Genomic DNA, 14,016 nt, shown 5'->3' with positions numbered 1-14,016 from the left:
ACTCGGAAGTTTATATTTGGAAAATACAGGCATCGAAATATTGGGCTCATCAGTTGGGCGTCTCGAATATCTTTCAATGCTCTCCCTTAATGGCTCAAAGCTAAAAAATCTTCCAGTGAAAACGTTTCATTGCTTGGCACATCTTACAGATCTTCGCCTTTATAATTGTGGAGAAATGATTGACAAATCGAAGTTACTTATCCTATTTCGCGCCTTGACATCCCTAAGAAATATTACATTGGATGGGAGTTCTAAATTAACTAAACTTCCCAAAAATGTAAAGCGCCTCCAGTGGCTGGAAAAGCTTTCGTTAAGGAATTGCACGAGCCTTCAATCTTTACCAAGGCTTCCACGATCCCTTGAAAAGTTAGATGCCGCCAATTGCTCATCATTGAAGATTTGGTTGCCTCAGAAGATAATGCAAGGTTTAATGCACCCTTCAATTGGCTATCTCAGAAATCTTAGAAAGCTTAATCTTTCTGGTTGCCAACAATGCCTACTCCCTGAATACATGGACTTCTTATCATCATTAGAATCATTGAAACTTGAAGGGATTGATGTAAAGAGCTTGCCTACGACCATCAAGCATCTTCTAAACCTAAAATACATTGACTTGACCAATTGTCAGAGTCTTTGTTCTCTACCAGAACTTCCACCATTCATTCAACAAGTTAAAGCTACCAATTGCATATTACTGGAGACTGGAGTCCCTTCAATAACTTATACACAACAATTAAACTTCTTGTATCTAGAGAATTGCTCAAAATTGGATGAGCAATCTCTTTCCAATCTTGCAGAATGTGCTTATTTCTCATTGAAACGAAGGGCATATACAAATGAGAGAGGCGGTGTTTGTTACCCAGGACAAAATGTTGCAGAGCCGTTTAAAGATAATCTCACAACCGAGGCTTCCAACTTCATAACTATTGAACTTCCCTCCCCTGCCAACAACTTGGCGGGCTTCATTGTCTACTCTCTTCTTCCACAATTCATCCCAGAGCAAAGCGCTCAGAACCACTTGGAATGTCAAATTTTTTATCAAGATGGTATGAAGGGTCCAAGATTGATATTTGACATGAGTTGCACAGAACTTAATTCGCACCACGTTTTTCTATGGTGTGATTATGCCGTCTTCACAAAATATGAAGACATCAAATATAACCCAAAGATTTCGTTTGAGTTCTCTGTTACGTACAGCGATGGTGTTCTCAGGATAACAAGAAATGATTGCTCGATCCAAGCTTGTGGAGTTTGTCCAATATATGCCTCAGAGTATCATAGCTTCCTTGAACAAAAGAAATTGATGGGTACTCGAAAAAAGACGACGGAAATTATGGAATTTGCTAGGTTCTCACTCAAGCGAGAAAAGCGTGGCCACTTTGAAACAAGTATTATTCCAAAGTGGTTTGCCCACCAAAGATCGGAAACAGAGTCATCATGTATAAGGATAAGTGTTCAGTTGCTTCCGGGTGATGAAACCAGCAGTATATGGTGGGGTTTCATTTTCTGCTTTTATATTCCTCAATTCTCCTTAAAGGAAAGGGATCGAAGTCACTCAAGATCTGCTTGCTACTGGGAGGATAGGTTTTATAAAGAAGGCCCAAAGGGATGGCATTATTCAATGATAAAATGGAACTCGGATAATGTTTTCCTATGGTATGATCCCTTCTTTAATGAATCTGTGATAGATTTTGTTGAAAGAAAAGGCTCAATGCCTAAATCTGAAATATTCAAGCAAGTGCTTACTTTTGAATTTGAGTTTGGGGATTGCTTGATCAAAGAATGTGGATTCCGTCTAATGTATGAATCAGAATACAAACAGTTCCTTCAAGAAAATAAAATGAAGTTGGAGTAAACTACAGGAAAAAAGATGCCCCGAACTCGAAATATTGATGAGACCAGCAACTCCCTTCTTCAAAGAGACGTCTTCAATGCCTTTAACCTGAGTTCTGTGTATGATTGCTTACCTTAATCAGGTATGTGTCTCACTTCAATACTCTTAAACTGTAACATTTCAGTGCCTGCTTGGATGCAAAAAATAATTAATTATTTTGGGTAAAATCATGGTCTGGGTAAAAAATACCCAAACACCCGTGTTTGCTCATAATCAATTATTTGACTCAAAACCAAGTTTTGGCTTAAATTGAGGAGCGGTTTTTGAATTTCAATTTTCCTGTTATGAGCATTTTATTATTTGCTAGAAATACCCACCTGCCAAATATACCCTTGAACATTATTATCTTTCAGTAATGCCAGACTCTTTGATTTTCTTTTCAGTGTGAAAATAAATTTTTTGTTTCTGTCAAATATATGCTTTCACGTCTTATATGAACATGCCAAAATTCTCAGATTTTATTTATTTATTTAGTGCTAGGTGTTACTTGATCAATAAGGTATTTTTTATACAAGGATGATCCTTAACTAGAGTAGAAAACATAGATGTGTTAACTGTGTTTTCAATTTTGCCATCATATGCATTTATTATAGATGTGTTAACTATGTTTTCAATTTTGCCATCATATGCATTTATTATTATTTTTTACACCAATTAAATTATCAATATGCCTCCTACTATTTGATAATTTCTCTCTAGTAAATCTATGCACAGCTTATCCTCCACCCATCTCCTACTTCTGTTCCGCCATCCCAAGCTCTCATTCTTAAGCCTCCTACAACAATATGAGGTTTTGATATTATAATATAATACCAAGACTCCAACTATCAATAAAATATTATATTATAATGTTAATTATTGAAATTATGAATGATCCTTCTATTTTTAATATTATTTTTAAATAAAATTTTCATAATTAATTAGGTATATAAGTTAAATAATATATTTTTCCTTGTTAAATAAAATTGAACAAATTTAATAACATTATATACAACTTTATCAACATTTTAATTTTCAAAAGCAATGTTCTTTATTGTAATTTTTATATCTAAAATTGATTCTAACTAAATCATTCAAACATCTTTAATTTTATCAAAATTAATTTCAAAAAAATAGTGTCCAAACATGATCACATTATAATATAATCGATTATAATCAAAATCAATCATGTTAATCAATTTTTTTATAATCAAATTATACTCAACTGAAATCCAAATGAGCCCTCAATCATGGTTAATTAATTAGCTTTAATGAATGATTATTTGTTAATTAAAAAAGAAATCTAATGTTATAATTTTTTTATTTAAAATTATTTTCAAATCAATCTTCTAATCTTGTAACGATATCCAAGAAATCCTTACTTGATATCAAGTTGTTTAAGTGATCTTTGAATGATATTTAAAAAAAATTAGAAAATTAAATTTTTTATAAGTCAAAGATGTTAATTAATTATCTTTTTTAACAACAGTAAAGTTAATTAATTTTATTTTACTCTATAGTTAGGTCTTGATCATATGGTTAGACGCAAAACCATCTTTTAGTGGAAGTTTCAAGTGTAAGTCTTTCATTTTTTTTTTTTTTCAATGATACTTCTATGTACATTGAACACGAAACGCGAAGTAAAATGGCATGGCTTCGTTATCAAAATGTTCTTTTTCAAGTGAAAGGGAAATAAACATAGAGTGTATGTTCCTATTTAATTAGTGTTCTTGTTATATAAATGTGTTGCTTTAACTTCTTAATTTTATGTTTTACGCAATGATTTTTACTTTTTGTCTTGTTCAAAAGGGACGATTCAGATTTCATTCAAGGAATTGTCAGTGATGTTGAAAAAAAGTTGGATCAAATGTATCCAAGTACATCAAAAGATTGCGTTGGCACTGATGAAATTATTAAACCCCTTGCGGAGTTGCTGGAAAAGTACTGCAAGGTTGGAATTCGGGACAGGGAAACCAACAATGGCCAAGGCTGTATTTGCCAGATTATCTTCTCGGAATCAAAGTTGCTGCCTTCTTGAAAGCACAAGGGAAAAATCAGACAAGTATGGATTAGAACATGTACGCATGACTCTTGTCTCAGAGCTACTAGTGAAAGGATATAAGCGTAGGAACTCATCAAGACCTCCAGGAGATGCATTTGTCACCAGAGGGCTCAGCAATAACAAAGCATTCATTGTGCTTGATGATGTAAATAATTTTGACCAACTGGATGATCTGGATAAAGTATGTTATTGCTTGAGACAACACAGTAAAGTTACATCAAGAAATAGGAAGTGCCTGTTTGGATAAGGAGAAAACGCGCGTTTTGAATTCAAAATCAATTTTTTCTGTCAATTTATCTAAACAGTCGAAAATGATCAAAAATTGATTATGGGCCAAAATGCACGTTTTTCCAGAAGCTCCCTCCATCCGCTTTCTGCCAAAAGTTTGTCAAAAACGTTGGGAAAATTACAAAAACAAGCCCAGGAAAAAATTACAAAGAAAGCATATAATTTAATAAAAATAAAATTAAACTCTCTTCTTTTTCTTTTTTTCCTTAATAAAATTTAAATTTTATATATTTAAAAAATTAATATTTGATATTTAAAAATTAAATTATATAGTAATTTATATAGTTAAAAATTAATTTTGATTAAATTATTCAAATATCTTCAATTCTGTTAAAATTAATTTTAAAAAAACAGTATCCAAACAGATTACGTTATAACATAATCAATTATGATTAAAATCTACCACTTAATCAATTATTTTTATAATCTATTATACCCAACTGAAATCCAAACGGACCCGAAATTGTTTTGTGGAAGAGGTTATCAAGTATATGAGGCCAAGGGATTGAGTTCTAACAATACCCTTGAAATTTTCAAACGCGAGGCCTTTGGATCAGACCATTCAGGACATGGATATGAATATCAACAACTCATAGAAGAGTTTGTAGATTATACTAAACACAATACCCTAGCTTTGAAAGTCTTGGGTTCACTTCTTCACTCTGAAAATGTGGAAGTATGGGATTGTTTATTGGAAACTTAAAGAGGACTCCCAATGATCGTATTCAGCGGGTTTTAAAATTGAGTTACATTGGATTAGATGATAAAGAGAAGCAAATGTTTTTAGACATTGCATGTTTTTTGAAGGGTGAAAATGTAAAATTTGTTAGAGAACATTTAGAGAGCTATGAATTCTATCCAACTAGCAGCATGCAGACTCTTTTAGATAAGGCTCTTCTTGTTATTATGGATGGGAAAGTTGGGATGCATGACTTGATATAAGAAATGGGTTTAAAATTGTTTGAAGGGAGAGTGAAAAAAAAAAAAACCTGGAAGACGCAGCAAATTATGGGATCCTAGAGAAATCTATGATGTATTGAAAAATGGTGAGGTAGGAATTAGATACCTTTAATTACTCTTTTTTTTTTTTCAGAAGAATTGTCACCTTATGGCTTAGTTTAGTATCCTTCTAAATTTTGTAAACTTTTGTAATTTTTAGGGAACAGAAGAAGTTGAAGGCATAAAATTGGACATGTCTCAAATTAGAGATTTACCTTTAACTGCATATGCCTTTAAAGGAATGACGAACATAAGAACTCTCAAATTTTATTCACCAAGATCTGATTGGTCACACAATGTGCATATTCCAATAGGTCTTAAGTCGATTTCAAGTAGAATAAGGTACTTTCAATGGGATGGATGCCCAGGGAAGTCCATGCCATCAAATTTTTCTGCTGAGCATCTTATTGAACTTATAACGGCATCGAGCCATGTCCAATCACTCTGGGCAGAAGTGCAGGTACATATATATGTCTGTGTGTGTGTGTCTATATATTAAAATTAAAATTTAAGATATTTCCTGTTTAATATTTGTATTTTTTTAATTGTTCCAGGATCTTGTGAATTTAAGAAGATTAAATCTTCAAGGTTTTTGGAACTTGAGGGAGTTACCTGATTTCTCTAAGGCTCATAATCTTGAAAGCGTAGATCTGAACTTGTGTGTTATGTTGTCTAATGTTCATCCCTCGTTCTTATCTCTTCACAGTTTGGTTTCTTTGAATTTATTTGGCTACCAAAGCCTTAAGTGCCTCAAAAGTGAGACTCATCTAAGATCTCTCAAAGAACTCGACATTTTTGGCTGCTCTGATCTTGAGGAATTCTCCATCTCTTCAGCAGAACTAACAGAGTTAGATTTAACAGGAACTGGAGCAAAAATATTGTCCCCATCAATTGGGCGTTGTAGAAAGCTTAAATCACTCCAACTTGATGGTTCAAAATTGAAGAATCTTCCCATACAGGATTTAGGCAGCCTAAGATCTCTTGAATGTTCAAGGATTTACAGCCATATAATTGACAATGACAAGCTCCAAATGCTATTTGATGCCTCACAATACTGTATACAAAATCCGGCTTTTCCCAACTGCTATAACTTAACTGAGCTCCCAGACAATATCAGGCAACTCTCAAGACTGCAAGTGCTTGATTTAAGAGGATGCAAGAATCTTCAATATTTGCCGGAGCTTCCACCGACCACCATCCCTTGAATTCTTAGATGCCGCTGATTGCACATCACTTTCAATCAACTCTTTTCCAATGCATTCCTTCTCAATTGAACACCTTAGAAATCTCAAAAGTCTCCATCGCAATGCTTCAAGTCTTGGGAATCTTCAACTGACAGAGTTGTCTTGTTTTAGATTTCTTGTGGTACTTCGTCTTCGCAAATGCAGTCACTCAGTAGATGAAGCAAAGCTAAATATTCTAGTTGATGCCTTGCGACTGTTCGAAAAGCTACACTTGGAGGAATGGTCAAACTTAACTGAACTCCCAGACAATATCAGGCATCTTTCAGAGCTTCAATATCTTGCTTTAGAAGACTGCATTAGCCTTCAGTCTCTACCAGAACTCAGTCCCTTAGAAACTTGATTGCCTATAATTGCACATCATTGGAGACAGTATCTACATCAACAATTTCAGGCACGTTAAAGAAACATGGCAAAAGAATCTTTTCATTGATTAACTGTGTGAAATTAGAGTCGCATTTGCTTGGTGCCATAAGAAAACAAGTGGAGCTGTCATTGAAGCAAGCTGTGCATAATAAGGAAGATGTTACAATATATTACCCGGGGAAGAAGGTCCCCAAATGGTTTGGGGATAATCGGACACCAAAGAATTCAGTAACCATGGAACTCTCCTTAGATTCTGACAATTTGTTGGGGGTTGTATTCTGCTGTGTCATTCCTCAGTTTATCTCAAAGAAGGAATGTGAGGGGTCCGCCCTCTGTTTTACAGTGTCGATGATGATGAAGAAATGGAAACATTTTGGCTTTTTAAACCAGAAGATGCAAAATTTACTCCAGGTAATGTTTTGTTGAAGAGTGATGCAGAACTGTCTGAGTTGATATTGAAGAGAATTGAAGGGAGTAGAAGAAATCATGATGCCTCCACTTGTAACCGTAAGCTTTCGTTCAAATTCTCTTTCGGTAATCATCATAACTTCATCAAAGAGTGTGGAGTATACCCGATATATGCCTCAGATTGTCACAGCAACTGTCAACCAGGGAAATGGACATGGAGATATTTATAAGAACAACAATACAACATCTGCTAGAACCAGTTCTTCAATAACGCTGGCAATTTCATGTTCATGGAATCAAAGTCTTCCTTCCATTGCTTTTGGAGGAAAACATAAGAGAGAGAGTTGCAGAACCTAAAGCGAAGGGAAGAGGAACTACTTTTGATTCTGATAGAGCTGGAAAATTTATCAAAACATATGAGAGGTAATTGAGGGGGAGACAAGGGTCAGAGAGGAAAGATCCAGCTGTTTAAAGTTATCGTACTAAGGGTCCTGATAATGGGGAGTAAGTAATGATGCTTGTAGAGTGGCTATAGACTCGGCGTAGAAGCTAGAGTTACTTTTGGGTTGCTTTAATATTTTACTTTGTTTTGGGAGGGACTCATTGAGAATGTTTGAGTGAAGACACAAGTGACGAGAGTCCTGGTGTACCCAATATACGCCTCAGGCTCAGAGTATCACAATTTTGATGGGCTTGGGGATTGCCTACAGATTAGTGCAGCTCCAACTCCAAGTGCTGAGGTTGGTTCAGAACAACGGCACCAGCTGGAAGCTGTGGCAGAGAGCAGTGATCTACAAGGGAATTCGGAGCTGAATTTGCGTGCCCAGCCAGGACTCGTGCCATTTTCTAGATATTTGTTCCTTCCTTCATTCCATATTCAAAATAAACAAAGGAGGCGCCTGCATGAATGATGAGGAAGAAGGAACTCTAACCCCGTGAAAAGGAGTTGCATGCTCTGGGAAATGAATGATCACGAAGATATTTGTTCCTGCTTTTGCTTAATTGGTATCTCATTTTGCCTCCTCCATTAGGCTTCTTTGTGGTCCATGCAAATTTATTGATTTTGGTACTCTCCTTTGCTCTAACAACGATTACGTACCGGCGATTGTGAACTATGAGAGGTTTGCGGATAGTGAATGTTAAAATGAAGCTTTTTGCGTGCGGATAATGAAATGAAAAGTTAATAATGGTAAAATATCTACGTTATGTTTCAAGAAAGGATTAGATTACTTTTTACTATGACTAATAACTTATATCAGTTATTCGATGTCCTTTTTGTAAAATGAACGCACTCAATCTGTCCCTTTTGACTTTGTTTCCATCACCACGTCTTTCTTCAGAGGACTCAAATGCTACTCTTTTTCTTACGCCTATCTTTCTTTGCTTCAGAAGTAATATGGAAAATGATTTGAAAGAGAAGAAAGAACTCAACGACAAAACAATATCAACTGAGCATGTGTCGCTGTTGCAGCCTTCAAAATGCTCTTTTATATTAATAAAATGATGTGAATTAACATGGAAGGGTACACGGAAGCAATCTTTGTCAAAAAAAAAAAAAGTTACTTCAAAAACACAATAAAAAGAAGGGTGATAACAATCATTTGTTCATATTATTTTAATATTATTACCCTAATTTTTGACACTTTTTAAGGGTATTTTGTACATAGTATAAGCATTTAAAATCATTAGGGTTAATTTTGTAATTTCTAGAACTTTTGGGGGCAAAAGTTCAAATTTTTTAAACTTTAGGGGCAAACTGTAATTTTTGAAACCAATTTCTGAAAAATAAAAAAATTATTATTTGCTAATTTTTAATTCTTCATTAATCCTATGAGTTTAAGTTGAGTTAATTCAACTCAAATTGTGAGTAATTCATTAAAATATCATTTAAAATACACACGTTTTATACTTTAATTATACTTTTAAGAAACTTTGGAAACGTACTAGGTTTAGTTTTTGTAATCAAGAACTCTAAGAAAAATTTTCATAACTAAATTTATCTTCTAATATTTCATTTAATTACTTTAATTCACTTCACACATTTTTATAATTTACACTTAAATTGGATGAATTTGCAAGACACATAAATTATTTGTGTACAATTTGTTATTTAATGAGTTCATTATGTGTTTTAGGTTATAGGAAGCTCTTGAATGATGATGATAGCCCTTTGCAATGAAATTGAAGCCCTTAGATGAGCTATTTTAAATATTAAAATGTCACAAATAATTTATGAAATCTCAAAAAAACTAAAGGATAGTCATGACAATTTCATCTTGCAATTTCAATTCCCATTTTTTTATTTTTGTTATGCATTTTTCTATCATCTCTATCATGTTATTTTTGAATTTCTTCTTCCATTTTTAGACTATTAAATGTCTTCTACTTCCATTTATTATCATTTAAAAAATTCAGTACCAAAATTTATGGCCATATATGAAATACCATGTAAAAGGACCCTTATATCCACACAAGGCTTACATTACTTTAAGGCACTTGGTGGCATGATTTCTAGCCATTAAATTAATCTAAATGAGCCTTAAACACTCCCAAAACATCATAATTTCATGCTTCACAATGATAGCTCCCTCATTTACAATTTTTTACTCATCTCCCACCTCCATTCATCTTTATCTTTTTTCTCAAAAACACTCATGAATCCATGAACCTTTTTACCGTTTCTCTACCTTAAACCCATCCATTTCACTAGCCAACCCATCATTCAACTTCCCTAATAGTTCACACCATAACCCACTAAAAAAAACCATCATCTACTCCATTTCCATCTTGCTAAATAGCAAGGTTTTCATTCATAGTGATTTTTGAAGTTGGTCAACAAGGAGAGGCTATGGGGATGCTAATGAGGAGTGACTAGTTTTGTCTTCTCTTCCTAGGATGCATAGAGGAACTTTCTTTGATCTTTTGGTTTTGGATGGGAATTTCTCTTTTCTCTTTTCCTATTTTTAATTCCTTAAATTTTGATACTTATGACATGATAATGACAATGATTATTGGAATTGATCTTTATGATATTTGGTTAAGTATTATATGAGGTTATTGTGTTATTTATTTGTCAATTGAGGTATTGTCATAGTAATTTTGGTATTGTCCAAATCTTTATTTTATTTAATCCCTTGTTGCATTTTTTTTTAGTCACCTATTGTGAGCTTGTGAGTCATAGTTGTGCACTAAGCACACTTGAAGTTAGCTAATCATTTTCTTAATCAATTTAAAATTTCATTTGGTTAAAGGCAAGGGTTGAAATTAATAATTAACTTCATAATCAATTGGTCATTTTTAAACATAATTTAAGAGCTAATTTAGAGTTCTAGTTTATCTAAAGAACTTATGAATGCTAAACTTCTAGTGGTTACCAAGATGACTTTAAAATTAATTGGGGTTAAAAAGAAGTTAATTAGATTGAGCAAGGATCAAAGAGGGAGTTTATGTGATTAGGAAGACTATCAATTTGTATTTTAATCACAAATCAATTCATTTTTCAAATCTAACCAATCTTTAAAAACAATATCAAAAAAATTAGTTTTCATTTAATATTTGCTTATTTAATTTTTAATCAATCAAAACCAATTATATTGCTACTATTCTTGGTAGATTTAAACAATTTTGAGATTTAATTTTAATCAACTCCACAAAAAATTCCACCTAGTTTACTTTCTATATATATTGGGGTGTTTTTAATTTAATTTAAGTGCTTAAATGATTAATGCACATCAAAAGTCATATTGTAGTTATTCACATGTTGTTTGGTCAAACACTTGGTGGCTTTCTCATCGAAGCAAACAATATTAATTGAAATACCATTTGTTATCTATGTAGAGTTTCAAAGTGACTCGGATATCAGCAAAGGGAAGAAGCTTCCGTAACTATTCGACTTGCTCCAGCTACTGACAATATAATGGGTTTTAGATTTTGCTTTGCTCTATCAAGAGGTCCTTTTGCTCAATCTCACACCTCTCTCAACTGAAAATTGTGCCTATTTAATGTCAGCAAGGACAATGATTTGGAACTAGTTCTCTTATCATAACTTTGAATTGAATTCTAATTTGTTCTTTGTCCATTAACAAATCTTTTTTCCCCACCTTAGCTGTCTGTTTTGCACTATTTGCACCACCCCAATTGGGCCTAATAACAGACTGCTGAAAAACTCCTGGGGTTTAGCAAAATGTTAGCTTTTTAAGTACATTAATGATAATAATAAAGATCTTAAAATTATGAAATTCTAGAAAAAGACCGTGGTTATTAGTTAGGATAGAAATTTTTTTGATTGAATTTTTTTCCGTACTCATCTTTCAAATTTTTAGTATTCATATTTAATACTTTCAGAATTATTATTATCTACTTTTTAATTCAGCTTTTCAATTATTTTTTTCTAAGAATTTATCTAAAAATAATATAAACATTTTTTTTATAGAGTAGGAGGACTTTAGATTCATAATTGATTTTGACAAATAAAATGATATTAAAATATTTTTAAGAAAATCATGATTTATGTTCATAATGTATTTTAACATATAATAAGAGTGTTTTGATATTTTTAAGAAAATCATAATTTTAGATTCATAATTAATTTTAGCATGTGTAATAGAAATTTTTAGATATACTTGTAAAAAGCTATGTTTTTTAGCCTCCAAAATTCATTATTTTAACCATCCAAACATGCACTAGATTTGTAATATTTGGATAAATATTTTGTATAGTACTTCCTCCGATCCTGTGCATTAGGCATTTTTTAAAGTATAATTTAATCCACTTTATAAATTACTAATTGATAAAATTATTTTGTTTTAAATTAAATTTTTAAATTACCCTTGAAAAGTAAAAAAAAATGAGACAAAAAATAATATTATATGGTTCGATTATTTTTTATTTTTAATTTGAGGATTATGTTTAGAATTTTAATTATTTTTATTTTTTATACTTTTGTCATATTAATATTAATAAAGTTGATAGAAATACTTTATAAATAGGAGCAGAGAAAATGTTTAGGTAATTGTTATTTAACTATTTTTCTCTATACGTACCAACCAACTTGGCCCAAAAAAATGAGAGAATGACAAGGAAATTTTAAAAAATTAATTAATTTAAATTAGGTCACAAGTATTAAGCTTCAAAAATTTGTAAGTTCATCTCTTAATTTACAATTAAATTATAATAAATTTATAATTTATTTTTTAAATTTTAATATGATTAAAGAATAAAAAAAATTATTTTTTTATTAAAATTTAAAATATAAATTATAAATTCATCATAATAAAATTATAAAATTAAGAAGTTGAGTTATAAATTTTTAAATTTTGATATTTAAAACTTAATTTAAATTAAAAAATAAACCTCTGTACCACTCCCCCCAAAAGAAATACCCGTGAGCTGACGAAAATTGCACGTCGGCCGCCTTACATTACGTTGCTTTCCAAAATCCAGAGTCAACATCAAGAATTTCAAAAGTCAACTTTTCCATCTGACTCATATAGATATATATATATATATATAAACTTTTCCATCTAATCTAAGGATTATAATTTCTTCTTAAAGATTAACGTAGAAGCAATTTTATAAGAAACTATTGATATCGTCATTAAAATTTTTTATCTACAATCAATAAATCAATATGACTCTAAAATATAAAATTCATAATACAATATACTAATATACTTCACAACACATAAAAAGATGTTTAATTTTAAACTAAATGTAATAAGATTTTTTCCCCGAAGTGTAATCAGAATATCAGGTATTCAATTTTTTTAAATTGATATTATTTTCAACGCCACAATCCACATCACTTTTAGAAACTTCATGAAAAACACGTAAATTTTGTTACAGATTTTGAATTTGGACTAAAATAATAGTTTTTGTGGAACACAGTGTAGGAATTGAGCTTTGGGAAAATTGCTAGTTAATGTCTCTCGACTAAAATTGTGCTGCAAAGGATTAGGTTGCAAGTTCCACAAAAACTAGCTTCTAAAAAATTCCGTTGTCTGTTAAAATTCTCAGGGAAGAAGAGAGAGCTTAATATTCTTGAATCCTGAACATGGGCATTGTTGCTTCATCCTCTTCCTCTTCCTCTTCTGCATTTCCTTCCAAAAAGTACGATGTATTTATCAGCTTTAGAGGAGACGACACTCGCACCAGCTTCACTAGCCATCTTTATGCTGCCTTATGCCGAAACAAGGTAGAAACCTACATCGATTACAGACTTCACAAGGGAGATGAGATCTCACCTGCACTAATCCAAGCTATCAAGGACTCCACAATATCTTTGGTGGTGTTGTCACAGCACTATGCTTCCTCAAAATGGTGTTTGGATGAACTCGCCCAAATACTCCAAAGCAAAAGGGATCTGGGACAGATTGTTATTCCTGTGTTTTATAAAGTTGACCCTTCTGATGTGCGAAAGCAGCAAGGGGCTTGCAAGGAGGCATTTGCAAAACACGAGAGGGCTTTTCGTCGCAACCTTGACATGGTGAACAAGTGCAGAAATGCTCTTTCTGAGACGGCCAACTTAGCTGGATGGGACTCACAAACTTGGAGGTAACTATTCATTTTCCCCACTTAAATTTGATGCGTTTCGACTAAATACTTTTCTTGTCATCTATCTATCTATCGATTTATTTTTGGTTCAATTTTAATTTCACTAGGGATGAATCTAAACTCATTCAGAATGTTGTCAACGATGTTCTAAGGAAACTGAATAATAGGTATCCATTTGCGTTGAAGGATCTTGTTGGAATTGATGGGAATTGTCAATGTATTGAATC

At 32.4% G+C, this 14,016-nt stretch overlaps 2 protein-coding genes across 2 annotated transcripts in view; both read left to right on the top strand.

The window, feature by feature from the left end:
• Window positions 1-76: 76 nt before the first annotated feature.
• On the top strand, window positions 77-4,043 carry LOC129289346 (disease resistance-like protein DSC1). Its single transcript, XM_054926105.1, has 2 exons — window positions 77-1,976; window positions 3,683-4,043. The coding sequence occupies exon 1, from the start codon at window positions 77-79 to the stop codon at window positions 1,853-1,855; it is 1,779 nt and encodes a 592-aa protein (XP_054782080.1). The 3' UTR covers window positions 1,856-1,976; window positions 3,683-4,043.
• Window positions 4,044-13,150: 9,107 nt separating this feature from the next.
• LOC129289345 (disease resistance protein RPV1-like) overlaps window positions 13,151-14,016 on the top strand; it is an 8,119-nt gene continuing 7,253 nt past the window's right edge. The window contains exons 1-2 of the mRNA XM_054926103.1: window positions 13,151-13,789; window positions 13,897-14,006. Coding sequence (XP_054782078.1) covers window positions 13,290-13,789; window positions 13,897-14,006 — 610 coding nt within the window. The 5' untranslated portion in view covers window positions 13,151-13,289. The remainder of the gene's footprint in view (window positions 13,790-13,896; window positions 14,007-14,016) is intronic.

The sequence above is a fragment of the Prosopis cineraria genome, unplaced genomic scaffold (genome assembly GCF_029017545.1).
Source record: "Prosopis cineraria cultivar Desert tree isolate PC_DT_omini unplaced genomic scaffold, ASM2901754v1 PC12, whole genome shotgun sequence".
Taxonomy (NCBI): domain Eukaryota; kingdom Viridiplantae; phylum Streptophyta; class Magnoliopsida; order Fabales; family Fabaceae; genus Prosopis; species Prosopis cineraria.
The sequence above is the reverse complement of the archived record's forward strand: the minus strand, read 5'-3'. Positions and strand labels throughout refer to the sequence as shown.

Excerpts from the sequence above, each read along its gene's own strand:
- LOC129289346 (XM_054926105.1), top strand. The coding sequence starts at position 77 with ATGCTCTCCCTTAATGGCTCAAAGCTAAAAAATCTTCCAGTGAAAACG.